Source organism: Ochlerotatus camptorhynchus, unplaced genomic scaffold (genome assembly GCF_037179485.1).
Source record: "Ochlerotatus camptorhynchus isolate MF236.1 unplaced genomic scaffold, CSIRO-AGI_Acam_v1.1 ptg000045l, whole genome shotgun sequence".
Lineage (NCBI taxonomy): Eukaryota > Metazoa > Arthropoda > Insecta > Diptera > Culicidae > Ochlerotatus > Ochlerotatus camptorhynchus.
In genome coordinates this window covers 4087308-4110422 of record NW_027040536.1, presented here as the reverse complement: position 1 = coordinate 4110422, position 23115 = coordinate 4087308, and the positions used below count along the sequence as shown (strand labels likewise).

The window sequence follows — 23115 nt, the reverse complement described above, 5'->3', positions numbered from 1 at the left end:
TAAAGGATTGTTTTTCGGGATTTTGAAATCATTAGAAGTTATAATGATATGTTTTCCTTGTAAGTCACATGAAGGGGTTGTAAAGTATTAGTTTGACTCATAAAACCTATCAATTTCGCTTCCAGAGCGTCACAATAAGCGATTTTATAATTCGTGAGTGTTCACTCAGAGTGAGCGCTCACGAATCGTAAACTCAGCAATTGTAACTCTCTGAAAGTAATATTAACAGGTTTTATGGGTTAAAAACACATACCTTACAACCAGAGTGCCTTCCATTCATTTTGGATAAAAAAATGTTTTATTAAATTATGGAATAATAAGATATTATAGTAGTATTTTGTTTGTGTAAGCAACAAGAAAAGACTGTGAAGTTTATGTTGAACACATAATACCTGCCATTTTTGCTACACGAGTGTCGCAATAAGCGATTTTGTCATTTATCTCACCCACTCTTCGCTCTTCACTCTTCGCGAAACGGCGATTAGAAAATCGCTCATTGTGACTCTGCCAAAGCTAAATTTGCAGTTTTTATGCGTCAAACACAAACATTACAATCTTTTCTTGTTACTTACACATACAAGATATCATTATAATATCTAATTATTCTATAATTTAATAAAACATTTTTAATGAATGCAAATGATTTTCCATGCCTGGCTTCGGTTTGTTTCGTTTGGTACCAACTATGTGATGGCTCTGTTAGGAAAGACACCTAATGGGAAGTTTTGATGCTTCCAATTTTAGTTAAATTTCTTAGTGTTTTAGTCATTTTCACTATTTGTACTAAATACCACAAAATTGCTGACTAACTACGCCGTGGAATGGCATATTGCATGACATGTTTCACATTAATGCTTTGGAGAAATATGCGATTGAAAACACCCCCTTCTTCGTTACATGCCTCATTTTCGATTTCTTAGTGTGACCCGCAGTATAGTTAAGAAAGACGTAGTCCTACGTCAATAAATGTTTTACGAATAAGGTTTGCCGCAAGAATGTTTATATCACATTTGCTATAATTTTAAAATTGATAACAAATGATAGGAGGCCCGCAATAAAAAAAAACAGAGCAGGGCCCCCAAGGATGGTAAAGACGGTTCTGGTTCAATAAGTTGCTCTTAAAGCGGGTGAACCAATGTCTTATTGGCGAAATTGTCCCATTTTCCCCTACCCAGAATCCATAGACCACATCAGAACATGATTTTGATGTTCTCGAGAAAATGGTCTGTATATTTAATTCGAATCGCACTGCATTCGGTTTCTATGAGCCGATAACGACTTTGGTTTGCAATTTTACAACTATGGAATGCAATATTACGGCTATCCATCGTGTTATTCGAGTTTTGGAGAAACGTCTTTCCGTATTGAAACGCGATTGAAAAGATTTCGCTTTATCAATAGCTGTTTAGTGTTATATTTTAGTTCATGGAGACAATTTGTCAGATGAATGAGTACAATAAAATGCAAATAAATATGCAAATACAAATACCAAAATCTATTATGAAGGAAATCAAATCGGGGCGATAGTCACATCCAGGAATGTCCCAGATGCTTCCAGAGAAGTAATCAAATACAGTCTAGAAGCAACACCTGCTCCGAAAAAAATAATTATGTTTTGATTTTTCTAAAAATATTGAATAAAGGTATCAAAAATCTAAAAAAAAATCTAATTTTTTCTAATTTTTCAAAGAAAATTCACGCGCAAAATCATTTTTTATAAGTCATTATGGCATAAAGTTGGACTTAAAAACCACAAAACATCAACTTTTCGGTTTTTCTGAGAGTCCAATTTTTTTTCATGATGAGATAGAAAAAATATTTTTACATGTAATTTTTGACAAAAATCTAAGGAAGAAACTAATTCTCTTGGATTTTTGATATTTTTTCCCAATATTTTTAGAAAAATAAAAACGTACAGAAAGTATTTTTTTATGTTCGGGCCGGTTAACTTCTCCTTAAGCATCTATATAGATATAAATATATTATAGAATTTCAGATAACTTATTTAAAAAAAAAAAAAAAAATTCAAAATATCTGATTTTTCGGAATTTTAAAAACTCATATTTTACAGATATATTAGTAACATCGACGTTTTGTCGAAATAATATAATATATATCACTATTATGGTTCTATTTTCATTAAAAGTAAATTTTACCATACTCTCACTGAAGTCAATTAACCAGGCCATACGATCCATACGATCCATACGATACATCAACTCTCTAATGGTGAGTACTGTCAGTAGTACAGACCAGAAAATTTAACATTAAATGCAGTTCTAGGAAATACTTAAATAGTTATTTGCAGAGATGAACTTACAGTATTTTTCTCACGTAAGATTTTTATGAATTTCCCCTCCCCCATCATAATAGATCGTAAGAAATTTGAAAACCTCATCCCCCACCTAAATGCTCAACAAAAATTATTGAATGACCCCATAGAAATTCAAATTTATTTTTAATTCTACACGTCTAAAATTCTATATATCGATGGTCCCTTCAATATCGAGTTATGGAGAGTTTACTGTATTTTAAAAATTAATCCATAATGTTCGACACTACAGTAAAATGAGATTCAATATAGTAGGATAAAGCAACTCTAGAAATTCGGAACACAAGCTTCCCCAATGTCCGATTAAAATCTGGTGATACCCATTTCCGTTTTCGCTACCGACAGAACGGTTTGCTTTTTTCTTCCGTTACCAAATTTGTAGATGACGCTTTTTTTTCTCGTTCGTAAGCTGTGATCCATGCACGCAACAAGCTCGGACATCAATCAGTGACCGGCACATTTTTTTTTTTCTTAATTTGTCGTATTCATTCATATACAGATGAATGCATTAATAAGCATGATCATAGTGCGGATGTCAAACCGGACTGGCCTGTAACCAAACAAACAAAAAATGCTACTCATAAGATTGTTCACGAGTTGTCTATACAAAAAAGGAGATAATGAGTATTATTACTAGCAGTTTGATGATATTTTGCGGCAGTGAGCCATGACCTGCCGTTCCTTAAATTACAAGCGGAATAAAGTGTTTATGATCATAGTGAAGAACTGTGTCACTTCGGTACTGACAACTACCGGAATCGTGATAAGAGTTACAATTAGCTAGATTACTAATGACTGCAAATCCGCTGGACTAAACGTTAATATTTTTGTTTATTTTCAGTTAATCGGACACAATTACAGCATGATTCCATCAACAAACCATCAAAACAAAAGACTTAAAGATCAGTCAAGAAGGCACGGGCTGCACCAAAGGGTTATCACTGCCGCTCCCATTGAGTATATCACGTCTTCAGTTCAGTTCGCTCCGTGCGCAGCGATGCGTCAGCTCGAAACGATTAAACCGAATCCATCAGATCCAACGGATTAGTAGGAATAACGCGTTTCCCATAACGTATACAAACATGTGTCACCTAACACGGCACACAGTAGCATTAGCTTAGGCTAACCGAAAGCACTTACAAATTGCTTTCAAAAAGTGCTGAGCAAATCTCGCGAAGAGCAGCTGCTCAATCATCCGGTGGAAGAACCCGAACAAAAGAACCAATCGGTGAGATTAATTAATCCGCTAACCTCGAACCGCTGGCTGTTTACACGAACACGCGATCCTCCTCGGTTGGAGGAGTGAGGTAAACCCTTTTTCGAAATCGAATGTCACTGTGTCACCTAACCTGCGCGAAAACGGAGATTATGCGGTGAACAGAACAAAGCTTCTCCTTCAGATAGTCAGTCATACGTTGAATGAGTTGCGGCAATCATGCAACGGCAACAAATCGTTCTTCCATCAGCAAGACTACGACAACGGCGATGATGGTGATGGTCGAAGTGTGCCCCGATTTGTCGCTGATTAGATAGCATTAGCTTACTACGATCGAAAAGGGGTTTATTAGTTTACATGCTGAGGCCTTAGAAGAAGTTAGTCGCTCTATCGGGGTTAAGGTTATGACTGTCGTTGCCCATGATCGGTGAGAGAAAATGGAGGCAAAAGTGAAATCAGCTCGAATAGTTCCGACGTCCAGCTCGGGGAACAATCTCCTGGCCACCGTATTTGGCGACAATGTGACCGGAACCGGAAGGAAAAGTGATGCATGGAGTGATAACGAACACGTGTCGGAAAAGGTCAACAAGGCACAGGAAGAAGACCCATCGGAACCGTTTATCGTGAAGGAGAGTGAGAGTGAGTCCAGTGTGGAAAGTGACCGACTATTCAAGAAGCCAAAAACTCGAATATATTCGATAGATTTGGAGCGTAATGTGCCAAAAGATAAGCGAGATAGGAAGATAAGGGGAAGTGTTTTAAGTACCAGTGAGTGTAGCACTACAAGCCATACTAGCAGCAGTGGAAGTGCCAATGAATGTAAACAAGATTCTCATTTTGACGCCAAACTAGTGGATAAGTTCGTTAGGACCAACCGGAAGCGACGGAAGCGGAAAGATGCCAAAACTGCCCTGGTCAAGTTATGCCAATGCTGTCCCTGGACCGTGCCATGGAGCCTGTTGGTGATTAGTGCAATACAGGTGAGTTGTTCTACTTCGTAATTCTGATTTTGATTTCATACGATTTTTACTTTGGGCACATTTCTCATACTTGGTTTATAGAATGTGAGGGACAAATACCTCCCCACCCCCCCCCCTTTTTAGTTTAGAACAAACACAAAATACAATACAGGCTATAATTCAAAAATGGATTCGGTTGATACAGATAACCCAAGCAACACGGCTTGTCATAAAGAAGTTGAAAATACTTTGTAATGACTAACGCAAAGAATCACTAATACTTTAATATACATCATTTAATACATTTATACAACCTAAAAAGCGCAAGACGCGGAGCTTATATAACTAAATACTGGTCTTATAACATGTTTTGAAAACATCATAAAAACAAGCGACTAAAAAAACAATAAAACAACTTGAGCATGGGATTCGGTCACTGGTCCTTGGCGTGGTAGACTTGTTATTACCTAACTAGACCAACACCGCTTGATGAAAGGTTTGTTATAAGTATCTATCATCTTCTTGCCAATGGCATGAAAATTATTTTCTCGTTCAACACGCCTTCGATCTGTCATGAAGACGTTTTGTTAGCTGCAAAGCGTACATTTTATTTCCAGAATGTTATTTAAACGTATTTTTACCTTCTTATAAGACAACCTGCACATTTTCAGTTGTATTAATTTATGAGATGTCATAAAAAAGTATTTTCAACTTTCTTTATAACAAACCTCCGAATACCTCATAAGAAACTGTCAATCACTGCATGAAGAGAGAGTCCGGCTCAATGGCACCGTCAATGTTTACGTAAATCTGGATTGATTTTGTATACGACATGTTTTATAGTGGTATTAAAACAGTAAGATGCACGTTCAAATAAAATTTAAAGATAAAAGCAAAAGAAAACTATTTTGGAAAATGTTGAATCAAAGAAGTATGAAGAAAACATCTTTAAACCTCATATATAACGTGGGATGTTTTCTGCATCTAGTAAGAGGTGGGACCATCATCATCATCTTATAATACATTTATACAACAAGCCGTTCTAAATCTTTTTCAAAAAGATGTTTTATGTGTTACTTGGGAATCGTTTTTTAGTGTTCATTCAAGGGCTCAGCAGCTCTATAAAATATGTAGAAAACTTTTTATTATTGTTTTTTTTTTGTGCCATCGCCTGTCCGAAAGATTATGACAAATACTAGACTAGACTAGATATAACTTTTTAAAGCCCGAGCTTTAAAATATTGAGATCCAGAAAATTGTTCATTTGAGAGCTCAAATTAACATTGTATTTTTTTTATTACGGGATAAAACATTTTTTAAAGATTTTAGGACATTTAAAAATGAGACTTAATATGTTTTAGTTCAGCTTCAGAGATGTGGAAAAATATCTGATAACTATTTAAAATGACATCCGATTTTTGCAACACGTCTCCAATGTCTTTAAATTGCTTCTACTTTGAACTTAAAACTCCCAAACAATGTTAAATAGACTTTCTGGTCAAATTTAAGTTTTAGATTTGATCGGACAATCACTTTTGCAATTATTTCAATATGTGGAAAGCTTTAAAGTCTAGTGTGATGCCCAAATAGAGCAGTTCCACGCCAAATGACGCCCAAACCTCGACCTTTTCCGATTTTCATGAAACTTTGCATAATTGTTTGTTATGGGCAATGATTCACATTTTTGCTAAAATTCGGCCACTTTGGATTTTGGAAAAAATTGTAGCATGGAAACTGGACTTCTGATTAAAATGACGCCTGAGATAAAGTTGTGATATTTTTTTGGGAAAAATACACAAAACATTTTTTTTTTGTAATTTTAAGTGAAATTCCATCAAGAGACGAACTAGCCAATGGCTGAAAATCTCTTTAATAAAATATCCTAACCTATTCTAAAAAATAAAAACAAAATAAAATCCTAAAAATCTCTTGTCAGATTTTTTAATTTTTTTAGAGATCACGAAAAATGCAAACCTGGGGCCTCCCCTAGCTCAGTCGGTAAAGGCGCAGCTACAAAGCAAGACCATGCTGGAGGTGACTGGGTTCGATTCCCGGTTCGGTCTAGGAATTTCTCGGGTTGGAAAATTTCTCGACTTCCCTGGGCATAGAAGTATGATTGGACTTGCCACACAATTATACCAATGCAAAAATGGTACAGGCATCGAAAGCTCTCAATTAATAACTGTGGAAGTGCATCTAGAACACTAAGTTGAGAGCACGCTATAAGCTAATATGCGATATGCAATAAGCTTGAAATGCGAAGAAGAAGAAGAAGAAGAAGAAGAAGAAAAATGCAAACTTGTAAAATGATCAGAATCATGGACACTTACAAATTGACAAAATTCATAACCGTTACTTTTAAAATTTTCGGGCGGGAGAGGTGTTCAATGTGTTCATGTTCAACATTTCAGATTTATAAAACAGAGTCTTTCCAGAATGCCAGGAAGCTTCTAAAAAGTCAAAATAAATTCGTAAAAGATAAAATATCATAGTTTATCTTTAACTATTTGTTTTGTATTACTTATGCGTGAAGTCCACGATTTACATAATTGAAGATGCTAATTTCAAATAACAGACTAAAGTGGTATTTTTATAAGATAGATGAGGAGATGAATGTATAGAGTTGATAGTTCCGTTACCACTATAAACAATTTTCACACTGCCGTAATCAAATTTAATGAAAAATGCAACCCTGGGTAATAAGCAACATATGAGCAAAGCTTTACTTAAATCGTAAGCAATCATGTCCAACCGGTTTGCTATCTGGCGTGAAAATGCATTGTGACATTGAAATGTTTTTCTATATCGCAAACTTTACTCTCTAGTGCCCAAATAATTTAATTTGTCATCAAATGCTGTGTCAATGATTGAAAAGATACATTATATTGGTACCAGTACACAGTTATTATTAAATGATTAGAAAAGGTGATTTTCAGTAATATAAATAAATTTAATTAAATAAATTTTACAGATTTGTCTGATATTTGTGTCTGAATTTCTTATTGAGTTCTAGTTTTAGATGGACAATTTTGATTAAAAATTCAGAAGTCGATCAAAATAATGCCCACCATTTTTTTTTTTTTCATTTTAGCTCGATGGCCTTTCGAAAGAAAATATGCTGAATTATCTCGTTTCGATATTTCGAACTTTGAATTTTCAGAAATATTCAAGATTACTATTATTTTTTTTGGATAATTTACTCGTTTGACTTAATTCTTTCTTATCCTAATCACATACGGCAAAATGGCATTCGGCTTAGTGATATTCAGCCTAATGATAAAACATTTACCCTCTCTACTTTATAACCTGTCTACGCCCTTGCTTTTTCGATGACTTTAGTGTGCATTTTGGAAAACTGCACAAGGTAAAAAGGTATCAAATTCCACCAAATGTTAAAACTTTTGGATACAGTCGATTTTTTTCCAATCAGTAAGACAGTAAGTAAAGCACTTAAAACCCTGGTCGATTTCATCAATATCTTAAGTAACGCGATTACATTAAGGATGATTTAGATTTCAAGTTTTGGAATTTGTTAAAAAATAATTAAGAAGCAACATTGTTTTCTTAAATTATAAAATCAATCTTTTGAAGAATATCATATATTTACTATAAATTGTGATAAGTTCATACTTTAAACCGTTTTTTTTTCGCTTGCCTATAGTGTAAACGGCAGTCTTCATGTAGCCATACCAAAGCCCATCAACATCTAACGCATCGCGGATTACCATTAGGCTAATCCTACTATGCATGAGTTTTGCCACCCCACCTGCAGGATATCTATGCAACCCACAAACGCGTTGCTGCAGGGAAGCCCCACAGGTAGCAAATCTCTGCAGTCGCTTACACCCTTCGAATCCTCGATGCACTGCTACAACTTGGCGCTGTCTTGGTCGACCAAGGTTCCTACTGAATTGTAGGTCAAATCAACAGGAACCAGCGTAAGCCATCCACCACTATTCCTACACTCAGCCTTCCTCCCGAATCGGTCTTCATATGCATTTATATTCAGCTGTCCGCGAAGGGCGTTCTTTGTGAAATAAATACCTTTTAGTTTAAATAAAAGCGATTGTTTCTTTACTTTACCGACAAATCTCGGTCATTTTCGTTTTTACAGGCAAATACATAGCCTACTTGGGTGGTGGCACCTCGCGCATATGTTTGTCGAGCCACCGTTCTTCATTTGGTCAGTCAGTGCGATTGACACAGTTTTACCGTGTGACACTAGAATGGAAATCGAAGCGACAAAAATCTGTATTGAATTTTTTTCTTTCACCCATTCTCCTCCTTCGTTGAGCCAAGTTTGAGGTGTATGTACATTACATCATACCGCTTCGCATAATTGACAAGAACGTGCACGGAACCGAAGTAGAAAAGTAAATTGATTTTGGCATGCGAAACGATGCCCGCCCATATGGCTCCTGCTGACGGCGGCGAGGAGACACAGGTGATATAGCAAATATTTACCTCAAACTGAACTTGTTGAGAGTACACAAAAAGCCGGATTGTTTTGTATATTTGCAATAGGAGCGGTCCGTAGTTATGGCGTTTTGTTTACATACCTATTCACATGCAACTTGATTCTTGACTTTACGCAGCGTGTGGCAGTTGAAGTGCATTTTGCAAATAAAAAACGTTTAGGAATACGTCGATAATTGACGAGATTTCACCTAGTGAATGGGTTGCATTATATTTGACACTTGAAACGATTCACTGCTCACGTCGCAGATATTAAAATGTCCCATTCGATTACATCTTGTCATCTTGATGAGAATTATTATGGGATAATTAGAACTTCGCACAGCTGATGTGACTGTATGGCACATCTTAAAAAGAAGAGAAATAATTCAGGGCTTACTCGAGAATAATCATAGATGACACACCGGCTAAAGTGGTGTTGTCCGCTGGGAATTAGGGGGATTGTATCTCAAGCCTTAGGATAAACTGTTTACCAGATTGCCAAATATCAGTATCAGTTACCCTCTCATTCGATGACAAGATAAAGATGGTCTATTTGATAGAGGGGAGAAGAAAACTTATTTATAAATGACTGTTCGCATTTTCCGGCTGTATCAATCAGTGGTTATGCACTAACTAAAAAGTATCTCAAGACCTTCGTAGAATTTAATGTCAATGAACCTACACAGAAACAAACAAATTAATCATCCCGTGTCGTCAACTGTCCATTGTCCAACCATGATTAATGTGCCGCCCTGACACTCTACTAACAGCGCACACAAATCCCAACCAAACTATCACTTTCTAAGTTCAAGGAAACACCCATGGCTCCTTGATGTCTCACGTGCCACACAGTCTCTGGTTCCGCATACTGGACGCACATGTACGTAGTAGCAGCTTAGCAGATAAAAAAAACACACCCCATCAGTATTCTGCCACCACATCACAACTTCGTTTCCCCCCTTGACACAAAGAAAAAAAATCACCCAACAATCATCTTGACTTCCGTTTCTCCCCCTTCTATCGATTTTCCGGTTCCAACTGGGATGAATCATAAGCCCCTCAAAATAAAACGAAGCGCTGTATGCATTAGGGTGGTTCAAATTATCTACTTTGTCCCACATCAGCGTAATCGATTTCTAATCAAATCCAGACCATCCTCTTCAATTTCAAGCTTATTTGTTTGATCCCAGGCTTATATAGAAACAAATCTTGAACATTACTCTTTATTATTTATTTATTTAGTTTATAATCTTCACCTGACTAACAGGCTTAATGAAGTTTCGATGGGGAAAAGCCTGAATGAACCAGCTACAGGCGAATGCCGACCACACGCAGGCACAAAAACCCCATATCTTTTCACACAACATATACAATAATTAAAAAGCGAATCATATAAAAAATAAACGAAAATAGAATCACAACATAATAGTTTAAAATCGTGGTTCATAGCGAGGGGGTGACTCTATCTACGATGCAGGAAAGATTTTGTTTTGCTGTGGTTAGCTGCGCACACGCTGAGTAGATAGAAAGAAGATTGATGACGATTCTGAAGATTTGCTGCAAAAAGATAATGCACGATGCAAGAAGATGCGCCAAATGAAAGTAGATTTTTCGTAGATTAACTCGCTAGTGTGAGAATTATCGAACATCTAGATTTGAGATTTAGATGTGACCCCTCCCCCCCCCCATCCGTTCATAGAATAAAAAACATGCGGTCGTCAGGTGCCAGGCCAAGCCCTCGTCAGAAAGATGAAGTCACTTGATAATTTTTTCTTTATTACCGTGATTTTTAGCCGTATGCTAGTTCATCACGTTATATAGCAGATGGTCAGGCTAGATCCTGCCTAAAAAAATAGGTTTCAATTTGACATGAACGTGACATATAACTGGCTCTGATTACCCAACGAATGAGACAGACAATATTTTAAAAACTTTAAAGCTGAAATGGACTTCCTTCAGAAAGGCGATCAGCGCAGCCAACGTCGAGGAGTCGTAACCAAGCAGATTACTGACGTTCTCCGGGAGTCCATGTTGTTCGCGTAGCTTCGGGAACTCCGAGCAGACACACAGCACGTGTTCCACCGAGGCGGGGATGCTGCAAATTGAACAGACCTTGCGGTAAGGTGTCCCACTGAAATTACAGGAAATTCTCGCATGACCGGTCCGGAGTCTTGAGATGATCCGCTGGTTCTTGTACTTTTGGCTGTCCAACCAAGAGCGTATGGTTTCCTTGATCTTCCTCAGGAAAGTGATCCGCAACTGGAACCATTCCTGCTGCCAGGCTTCCATAATCCAACGCTTGACGTCTAGGAGAGGTACGTTTCTGGTGTAGCGGGGACGGGATGCACCAGATCCGCCAGTCTGTCGTAGCCTCGTTTCCGGGAACACCGCAGTGTCCGGGGATCCACGTAAAGACGGTTGAAGGTGGGGCGTACCGTGTAATGGCTTGTATCCTGTAACACGAGGATCGGTTGATCTGCCGGAGTGATGGCTGCGTCTAGAATAGCTGCGGCTTCAGCGGAAAAGATGGAACACTCTCCGGTAGACTTTGACTCGTTACAGAGTTCGGTCCTGTCACTCCGAGTCAAACTCCAGCCCGCGACCGCGATCCGTCCGTAAAGCGATGAACGTGCCCCGGATAAACCGACCCGAGAAGCTCTGCAACAGAACGTCTCAAAGCTACAGAGTTATCTCCGGCCTGGAATCTACTCTTAATCCGCTTATCTATTTTGACGACGTTTGCTCGCCAACTCTTCTCTCCATGCCAGTGGACCTTGGCCACCGGGGGAGGTCACGGTTGGCTGCAGTGCGGAGGGCTCTGTTCCCCTCGTTAAGGAGAAAGACCCTTTCGTTCCCGGATGTATTAGCAGCCAGGGCAACGACTTTCGTAGCAATGGCTTGCAGCAGATCGATAGTGGAAAGGGAGGATTCCGATTCCACACATGCGGCGTCTGCAGGCGAGGAAGGGAGAAGGCCGGATACGATGCGTACGTAGGTATTGTATACCGGAGCGTCCTAGTAGCACGCTTGTCACAAATCAGTTGTAGAAACTTATATACGACTTATTTCAGTCATAAACAAGTTGCTGTAACTTATTGTGATGAAAGTTGGCTACTCGGGAAGGATGTGGTTGAGCTCCTCGGTGACTAAGCAGGTTATTTCGAGGCCGTAGAAAAGTCGACTACAGCCCGAGCGACACGAAGGTGGATCTCACGGTTGCTGGAGCGATGCGGGTGGGAGATTGTCCTGACTATATTGATGCGTCTACGACAATTTTCTTTCACCATCCTGAAGTTCTGGTTGAAGCTTAGGGTGCGATCCAGTACTACCCCCAGAACACGCACTGTTTTCTCAAGCGGAATCGGATGATCTTGGATGGTGATCGGTGGTCCTCGAATCAGATGGCCCGAGTGACAGATATGGCACCGTACACTCTTCGGCGCGGAGAGCTGGAAACCAACCGAAAGCGCCCACCTGCTGACGACGGAGACTGTTGCTTGAGATATGTTCCTGGTCCGCTTAGTCGTTCCTCCAGTTACCGGAGGAATAAAAAGAACAGGTAGCTCAATCTTTGCATGTTATATAAATTGGACAGTTACTCACCACTTTCATTGAATCATAGAGGCATTTCATCGTAGTTCAATGGGTGTCATTGCGTCTTTCAGAAAGTCTACGCTCAAATGTAGCAGCAGAAGCGTTGAAGTCAAAATGCAAGTACATCTGGTTGAACCTGGCTGACATGAAGTGGATGGGATCATGCTGACCATAAAAAGCGTTGCGAGACTCGAGCATCAAAAAATCACGGTGACGAATGATTCGTTCCGTTGCTTAAACATTCAGCTGCGCGTGGATCTCCAATGAATCCGTCTCTCCCAACAGGATCTCAGCCACAAAAACTGCTTGAGCAGTGCTTCTTCTTTTCTCCAGAGGTTTCAATACCCAGCAGTCTACAACGGTCTTCGTAATGTGGTAACTGGAGGGGATCTCACCACGGAAGGTCACGAAAGGCATATCTCACGAAATTTCTTTGGATTGCTTCAATCCTAACAATCCACGTTGACTGATACGGGCACCAAACTACAGCATTCAAGGATCGATCGCACAAGAGCGCAGTATAGCCAACCGGTGGAAACTAACGAATTTGAATTGGCTCATTACTTGCCTAGCCTATTGGTCCTAAGCAAATCGATTAACGTACCCCATTCTAGTACTACACTATGTTTGATTTGATTCGCTATGAAAGTTTGACAGATAAAATGAAGGGTTCGTGGATTTTCCTATGTTTCGAGGGGTGCATCGATTAGCTTGGGACCGAAGAGAGTCCAGAGCTGAGCCAAAAAATTGAGCACGTTTCTTCGGGACCTTCTGCTTAGAGTTTACCTCTATGGTATAGCGATCGAAGGCAGTACGCCCAAATCCCGTACTTGATGAACACGCTCAAGAGGCTGGCCGGCGATGTTATAGTCATGTATAATCGGTTTCAGTTTCCTGTGGAACGATATGACGTTGCACTTATGAATGCTCAATGTAAGGATGTTCAGCACCATTCAGCGAAACGATGGATTAACTGTTGTAATGCGAGGCAGTCCTGAAGACTATTCACTATCATGTAAATTTTGACATCAGGCAGTGTCTTAGATAGTTCATTTAAGAATATAGTAAAAAACAGAGAGCACAAGTTACTGCCCTAAGGTACGCCTGATAAGTTGGTGAACGGCTCAGATGAGTCATTTCCAATCTTCACAATTAGCTTCCGATCCGTTAGAATAGATTTCAACCAGCAGGTCAATGAGGATGAAGCACCGAGTCTTTCAAGACGTTCAAATAAGATCCCATGATGATGATGATGGTAGTCCCACCTCTTACCCCTACAAAGGTTTGAGCTGGACGATTTATCTTTAAGATAATTAAATATGACAACTTAACCAGGTTTGCAAACAAAATCGAACTGATTACAGTTACGGATATAAATTCCCTCTAGAGTTTACAGTTGCTTCACAGCGATATAAATGAGAAAAAGCTCGGGCGTTCACCTCTTAGTTCACCTTTTTGTCCACCTAAAATATTCATAAGTATTGCAAGCAATCAAAAGTTAATAAACAATCAACAAAGCGTCCTATTACCCCAACATTTGGCAGAAAACTTACTACTAACTCAAGATATCTTACAAATAAGCTTCAAAATAGAATTCGTTTTATCAAATGTTCAATTCAGCCTTCTATATCCGTAATACACGCGCGAGGCTCAAACCCGTGTAGACTTTTTTTTTTAATCTACTACTATTAAATAAAATATTCATCATCACCATCTTGGTGAACAGAAATAGGTTTTGCAGTGCTGCAATAATTATTGAGTAGTCGTTATGACAGCTATCCATATAAAATAATCCGTTAGAGATAACTTCGTCAAGATACATAATTTGTCAATTCATTAAAAAAAATCACTGGATAACTGTTCAAACGACAGATTTAACGTGTGGAATGCAATGCCTTTTAAATTCTGTAAGTGTTGCTGAACGTTTGCTATGTCTAGCCATCAAATAGAAAACATTTATTCCTTTGAAATATAATGAATTTTGTGAAGCACAAGTCAAGAAATGTGGTGTTCTTATTTCAACCTCGTTTCTAGTATTATATCTATGAAAGTCACTTCCTCTTTCAATTCGATCACACAAATATCGAGGCAGCAAACCGTTAACTACTTTAAAAATGAACACCATAGTCAAAAACACAATTCTTTGCTTCACTGACAGCCATTGCTAAGCGTCCAGCATAAAAGTTGAGGAAGTGAATCTATTACATCTCCATATCAAACGCATTATTTTATTCTGCAAGCGCTGTAATCTCGATATTTGTGTTTCATTGGTCAGAAATAAAATGGAAGGGCAAAAGTCTAGATGAGGAGGTATGATTGATTTGTATAGCTGTATTTTACTGGCAATAATTAAATCGTTTTTCAGTCGACATAGAATTCCATACTTCTTGGCAATTTTCTTGATGACATGGTCAATGTGAGAGTTAAACTTAAGTTTGTCATCAATAATCACGCCAAGATATTTAATCTCCCGAACTCGACCAATAGTCTCATCATCAATTACAACAGAGACGTTATCATTTAATCGATTCCGCGAAATTACCATAAATTTAGTTTTACTTGAATTCAATCTCAATTGCTTATACTTCAACCATCTACTTAGAGAACACAAATTTTCATTCAAGAGTAAAACGGCATCATCTAAATCCTTAGCTGCAATGAATAACACAGTATCATCTGCAAAAAGATTGATGTCGCAAAATCGTAAAACACGTCGCAAGACATTAATATACATAATAAATAACAGGGGCCCTAATACACTTCCCTGGGGCACTCCAAGGTTATTCCTCACGGGACTGGAAACAGAATCATTAAAAACAGTCCGTTGAGTTCTGTCAAACAATTTATATGCAGTACTCGTAATTCCAATGCGCTTGATTGATCTTAACAATAATGGCCTAGGAATTGTTTCAAAAGCACGTTTAAGATCCAAAAAAAAAAACAGCAACAATCGTATCTTTACACTCCAAGTTATTTTTCCACTTCGCTAATACCAAATTCAACGTGGTTTCACAAGAATGACCTTTCCGATATCCCGATTGTTCTAGTATCGAAAAACTATTACTATTTAAATACTCCAACACGATCAAAATCAGATTTAAGGTCGGTATACATAGCGTCAACTTGTGTGCCATTGTCCAACGAGCGCAAGCATAAAAAAGTCAACTGAATGAGATACGTAGAAGCAGATCTCTTGGGATAGAAACCGTGTTGATCGGAAAAAAATGTAATTCTTATAGGAACCAAACAGGATATATTGCTGAAGATCTCAAAAATCTTCGAGCTAGCGCACAACGATGTAATCCCACGGTAATTCTCAATGTTGCGTTTATCTCCTTTTTTGTGGACTGGGAACATAACATGGATGTCTTCCAGCTGGAGGGAAATCGGCGCTCTCGCATAGAAGCATTGAACAGTACTTTTAAAGGATGAATCAGAGCGTCGCAGATCCTTTCCAAAATGCATGAAGGGATACCATCATGGTTCGGTGAAGTGGAGGATTTCAGTTTGTCGATGGCGGATTTAACATACTGCGTTTGTACAAGAAGCAATTATATGTGCGATATTTATTGCTTGCTCGATTGAATACTTGCTGAGCCAATTGACAACGAGAACTACAACATTTTCGGAGTGCTTTCGATCTCAACTGCTTTAAACGTCGCAGGTGTACATTTCCCCCATTACTCTTGATAAGTGTGTCATTGCCACTGAAGATGTTATGCTATTTTGGCGGAAATGTTTTCTACTTCGTGGGTGAACAAACACATTCATTTTCGTCATAATATTATCCTTTTTATATACTTTCTAATGCTGTCAAATATCTTAGAGTTATCCTTGATAGTGAACTTAATTGGAACATGCATCTATAATAAATGCAGGCAATAAACAAAGCTACTAATGCTCTATGGAATTGCAAAAGAACATTCGGTAAACAGCGGGGACTGAAACCGAAAATGATCAATTGGATTTACTCGGCAATTGTGAAATCCAGGGTTACTTATAGCGCATTGGTCTGGTGGCCAAAAACAAAAGAGAGTGTTGCTCAGAGAAAGTTAAAAAAAAAACTCCAAAGGTTAGCAACTCTCTCAATAACATGTGCAATGAGAAGTACAACATCGAAGGCATTGGATGCTTTGCTTTGTATGCTACCATTGCATCAATTTGTACAATTAGAAGCCGAAAAGTGTGCTCTAAGGATTACAAGGTCAGTGAAACTCTTTTAAGGAAACCTTACAGGACATCCTAGGATTCTAAAAACAGTTAGTATCAACTCTCTAGTAAGGCACAATGAAGACTAGATGGAGAAAAGATAGAATTTCAATCGACTTTTTGACCCTGGGCGTAATTCATGGCAATTTGGTGGTCCGATTCTTCATCCAGGATCGATTGTTTTTTATACAGATGGTTCAAGATTGAACAATCAAGTGGGAGTAGGAGTAATGGCCCAGGGATAGACATATCGGTTCCTATGTGCAGATGGCCAACTGTGTTCCAAGCTGAAATCCAAGCAATTTTAGAGTGTTCTATTATATGTTTGCATAGAAGCTATAAGAGTTCAAATATATGCATAATGTCCGACAGTCAAGTTGCTCTAAATGCTTTAAAATCGGTGACATGTACATACAAACTTGTCTGGGAGTGTGTTCAATCACTTCAAAAATGGTCTTGTCATAATCAAGTCAACTTATATTGGGTTCCTGGTCATTGCGGGATTGACGGAAATGAAAGAGCTGATGTAATAGCAAGACTCGGATCTTCTCATAAGTTCATAGGGCCATAGCCCTTTTGTGGCTTATTGGCTGCATCTCTTAGAATGGAGCTAAAAGCCTGGGAATCTTCAAAAGTGGAGGAAAACTGGAAGAACACTTCCATTGCTAGACAGTCGAAGCGATTCATTAATCCAAACATTTCTGTGACCCACAAAATCCTGGAAGTTCTCAGAAAGATCTTAGCATATATACACGGCGAATGAGAACGACCCAAATTTGAGTTTAGTTCACTCATAATCGCCAGTTCTTGCACTTTTAGCGATTATGAGTGAACTAAGCTCAAATTTGGGTCGTTCTCATTCGCCGTGTATACAGGTCTTATAACAGGTCATTGTCCGAGCCATTATCACTTGAAGCTGATTGGAAAAATTCAAGATGATGTATGTCGCTTCTGTGGCATAGAAAAGGAAAACTCGCAACATTTGCTTGGCCACTGTCCGGTAATTTTCAATAAAAGGCGTAAGTTCTTCGACAAGGGGCTGATAAAACCCTTTGACATTTGGAAAACAACTACCAGTACGGCAGTGCACTTTATTCGAAGTGTAATGCCTTGCTGGGATAATGCTAAAGTCTCTAAGGGAAAATTAAGTACAAAAACATTAAAGGGATCATTTTGTAAGATTTTTATTTAGCTAAATTTCTTCAATTTGCGCTTGATAATTGCCCAAAATTTTTCAATGGGTCAAAAACCTGGACAATTTGGTTGATTGATACTTTTCTCAATACAATCGAAATTATTCTGCTTATACCACTCTATGACATCTCGCCTGTAATGGCAGCTGGCTAAATCGGGCCAGAACTTTACGGGACCTTCGTTTGATTGAATGAACGGCAAAATTATGTTCTGGAAACACTCCTCCTTGTAAAGTTGTCCATTCATAGTCGCTCCAGTGATGAAAACCTTTGTTTTCTTTCTGCAATTGCAGATGCCTTGCCGAATCATCAACTTGCGAGCGAATTTATCTGCAAAGACAAATTTGAATTTATCCGGAGCATCCCCCTTACGTTTATTAAAGTAAAATTGTTGACCCGGGATTTGTACAAAGTCCATTTTTACATTTTTCCATTGTCCATCGAAATACATCCGTTATACTTGGTCAGAACATGCTCGTACAGCTTCCTTGCTCGGTTTTTGGCAACCAGGTTTAGTTTCAGCATCCTGTTGGGATGTTTGCTGGCATAGTACGACCGGAAACCTTCTCGCATACAGATTCGCTGAACTGTACTGTGTGCCGCACTGAACCTTTTCGCCAAATTACGACCGGAGATCCCAGGATTCTTTTGGACTGCCCTTATGACCTTCGCTCGTAGTTTTCGGTCATATGTTCCACTTCTAGTTTGTTTTTTTTTTTACACGATCCAATGTTAGTGTTTCCCGGTAACGTTTAAGCACGGTATTTACAGTCGATTTTGGAAATTTGAGAGCCTTTGTTATCATTCCTCCTGACCACGTTGGATTTTGCACGTAAGTGTGCACAATTTTTACCCGTCTGTCACGTTCCATCTTCGATAACTTTTGAATAAGTATATGAATCCTGATGAAATTTTTACTACTAAATAAACAATCTTTCCGGATCAAAACGCTGTCAATAGTTTCTTGCGACGACAACTAGAGGCGCTACAGTAATTACAAAAGTTTTTCTCTTATTTTGACATTGATTAAATGCGATTTATCACCCCAGCAGGCCTGGGTTCAATCCCAGTCGGCGCCGCCGGGATGTTCTTGAGGCATAACATCTCTGATCACGCCTTCCTTCGGATGGGAAGTAAAGCCGTTGGTCCCCTGTTCATGAGTTGATGGGTCGATAGGTAGGGTCCAGGTGTGGGAGCTGCCTTCCTGGCACGTCGGTAGCATTGGTGCTCAGCACGGAAAACAAGATCGACGGAAAAAACAAACCAAAGGAAAAAAAAATGCGATTTATCAGCTTTTAGAGCGCGCGTTGGGTCCCATTCAATTCCGTTTGAAGTGCTTATCTTTTGATAAAATCGCATATATTAAAAATAATAATCGCAATATTAAAAATAATAAATATACTTTGAATATATGTTTTAGTATTACTTCTGCGTGAAGTCAACGATTTACATAGTTGAATATGCTAATTTCAAATAACAGACTGTAGTGGTAATTTTTATACGATAGATGGAGTAGATGAAAGTATAGAGTTGATAGTTCCGTTAGAGAACGGCAGTGTGAAAATTGCATATAGAGAGTAGAATAGCGAGCTAGGACAACTTTTAAGGAAGGTACAAATCGATTTTTTCATCTCTCTTTACCAAACTCCCCCTTTGGAGAGGGATGGTGAGGGGTGTCTCCCTTAGCTCGACTTCCCTGGGCATAGGAAGTATAATAGGAAATAGGACTTGCCATACAATTATACCAATGCAAAAATGGTACAGGCATCGAAAGCTCTCAATTAATAACTGTGGAAGTGCATCTAGAACACTAAGTTGAGAGCACGCAATAAGCTTGAATTGCGAAGAAGAAGAAGAAGAAGAAGAAGAAGAAGAAGAAGAAGAAGGTGAGGGGTATCCCCCAGTGGTGGCGGGGGACTCTATACTTTCATCTACACCATCTATCGTATAAAAATTACCACTACAGTCTGTTATTTGAAATTAGCATCTTCAACTAAATAAATAAACTGATACATTCTGTTCTGTCAGTACGAAGTTAGGTTGAAACCGAATGAGCATAAAAATTTTAGTGATGTTGCGACCCTCAGCAAGCTGGAAATTTGAATCACCCTAATATGAAGAACCTTCGCCACACCGTACGAAACCGAAAGCGAAAGCGAAAAGAAAAAGTGGTGGTTTGTCTAGCATTCCATTCGTATCTAGGTTAATGTCTTCCTTCCTTAAGGGATTTTCATGCATTTATTTCTCCTCAAGGAGTGGCAGGAGCAACAGAAGTAACTAGGTAGCAGCAAATGCATGACTGAAACGGTCAAAGTGTCAGGATGCGATAATGGTTTCGCTTTATTCGACACTTGTTTGATAGGCGTCAGCGAAATACGTTACGGTTAGGAGAACGAGAAATGGCACATTAATTTTCACTACTTGTTTTGGATTTGAATGTAACTTTTTTTTTATCACATTGAGTCAATATTGATGTTGTTGATATTGTAACTATTTAATAGACTGCAGGAAAGATACATTTAGGTCCTGTAATTGAAATACTAGAAAAAGATGTCGTCTACAAATTTGTTCCTTACAGTTATGTCTTCAATTTGGTGTCAATTAATTAGAGTGGTTCTTATTATCATTGAAATCCAAAAATTTAAATTCGACGAAACAAAAGTATACATTCTTCGCCAAAGCTAATTTCAAGCAACTTTGTTAAAATAAATCTATTTTTATCTCTTTAATTGGCCTATTTAGAGCAATTTATCCTAATTTTACTCAGGGCGCCTTTAAAAAAACAGCTTTTTTGCTCAAAGTTTTTGACGTAAAACTACGTCTTTGTCGACTATACAGGAGTGCAAATCAAAAAATATGTGTTCGGTTTTGAATGCTTGTAACTTTGTCATTTATGGATGAAATTAAAATCCAAGTACACCAATCGTTAGGATATTACATTACAAATCTGCTGAACTATTTATTTTTTTAATTTGCCATAAATTTCTTTTTTGAAAAATGTACAAATGATAATTTTTTTTACTGTTTTCATGAATTTAAAGTTTTTTTTCCACACCCAGTCGTCATAATCGAGTACCACTTGGTAATTTTTACAGAATTCATTAATTGACATGATTTCTGATATGCTTAAATCTAACTCCATGTTTGATGCTATTCAAACTGGAGTAAAATTTGCAAATAATATTGTCATGACTTTAAAATTCAGTAATGGATTTTAAAGCATTAAATATTGTAAATTGGAATGCTCGATCTCTTAAAGATAATGAAGACGAGCTATTTAACTTTTTGAGAGTTCATAACGTGCATATTGCCATTATAACTGAAACGTTCCTTAAACCTGCCCATAAGGTTAAGAAGGACGCAAATTACTTGATTTATAGAAATGATCGTCTTGATGGACCCTGTGGTGGCGTTGCCATCATTATTCATAGACGAATCAAGCATAAAATTCTTTCTTCATTTGAAACCAAAGTTTTTGAAACTTTGGGAGTTTCTGTTGAAACAAAATTTGGACAACTTACGTTTATAGCTGCCTATTTGCCATTCCAATGCGTAGGCCAGCAAAAGAATTTTCTCAAGGGTGACCTCCAGAAACTTACCCGTCATAGGTCTAAATTCTTCATTATTGGTGATTTTAATGCAAAACACCGCTCATGGAATAATGCTCAAAGCAATTCCAATGGTAATATTCTGTTTGATGATTGTTCTGCAGGTTATTACACTATTCAATATCCAAACAGCCCAACATGCTTTTCTTCTGCAAGAAATCCCTCCACTATTGATTTGGTCTTAACTGATTCATGTCAACTTTGTAGCCAATTGGTTACCCATGCTGACTTCGGTTCTGATCACCTTCCAGTAACTTTTGAAATATCCCAAGAAATAATTTGTAATCCCAACAGCTCTACTTTCAATTACCATAGAGCTGATTGGGAGCAGTATCGAACATTTATGGAATATAACTTCAATCCAAACATTCCTTTGCAAACCAAAGATGAAATTAATTATGCTCTTGAATCTCTGACTACTTCTATAGTTGAAGCAAGAGCTGCCTCAGTACCAAAATGCGAGGTTAAATTCGATTCAATTATAATAGACGATGATCTTCAGCTCTTGATCCGTCTTAAAAATGTCCGTAGAAGACAATATCAAAGAACACGCGATCCTGCCATGAAAGTTATCTGGCGGGATTTGCAAAAACAAATTAAAAAGCGATTCTCTGCCCTGAGGAACAAAACTTTTGAAAATAATATTTCTAAATTAGACCCGAGTTCCAAACCCTTTTGGAAACTCACAAAAATTTTGAAAAAACCTCAAAAGCCTATTCCAGCGCTTAAAGAAGGCGGTAAAATTTTGATCACAAATTTGGAAAAAGCTCAGAAACTTGCTAAGCAATTCGAGAGTTCCCATAATTTCAGTTTGGGTCTTACTAGTCCTATTGAGAATCAAGTTGCTCGGGATTTTCTGAATATTTTCTCTCGGGAAAATATTTTTGATGATTCCTGGGGGACTGATTTGGACGAAGTAAGGTCTATAACTAAAAAATTTCAAGATATGAAATCTCCAGGTGATGATGGAATTTTCTATATCCTCATCAAAAAACTCCCAGAGAGTACCTTGTCTTTCCTGGTAAAATTATTTAACAGATATTTCCATTTGGCATACTTTCCTGATAAATGGAAAAATGCAAAAGTTGTTCCAATTTTGAAGCCGGATAAAAATCCAGCTGAAGCTTCTAGCTACCGTCCAATAAGTTTGCTTTCTTCAATAAGTAAACTTTTTGAAAAGATAATTTTAAATAGAATGATGCTTCACATCAATACGAACTCAGTTTTTGCAGATGAGCAGTTTGGATTTCGCCATGGGCATTCAACTACTCATCAACTCTTAAGAGTTACCGATTTAATTCGTTCAAACAAATCTGAAGGCCACTCAACTGGAGTTGCTCTTCTAGACATAGAAAAAGCATTCAACAGTGTTTGGCATGAAGGTTTGATTGCTAAATTGAAAAAAGTTTAATTTTCCACTTTATATTATGAAATTAGTTCAAAATTATTTAACTGACAGAACTCTTCAAGTAAATTATCAAAATTCCAAATCTAATCGACTACCTGTTAGGGCAGGAGTTCCTCAGGGTAGCATTCTTGGGCCTAT

At 38.0% G+C, this 23115-nt stretch overlaps 1 protein-coding gene across 1 annotated transcript in view; it reads left to right on the top strand.

Moving 5' to 3' along the window:
• Nucleotides 1–3284: 3284 nt before the first annotated feature.
• Nucleotides 3285–23115, top strand: part of rho-6 (rhomboid-6) — a 30157-nt gene continuing 10326 nt past the window's right edge. Inside the window, exon 1 of the mRNA XM_065238577.1 lies at nucleotides 3285–4528. Coding sequence (XP_065094649.1) covers nucleotides 3986–4528 — 543 coding nt within the window. The 5' untranslated portion in view covers nucleotides 3285–3985. The remainder of the gene's footprint in view (nucleotides 4529–23115) is intronic.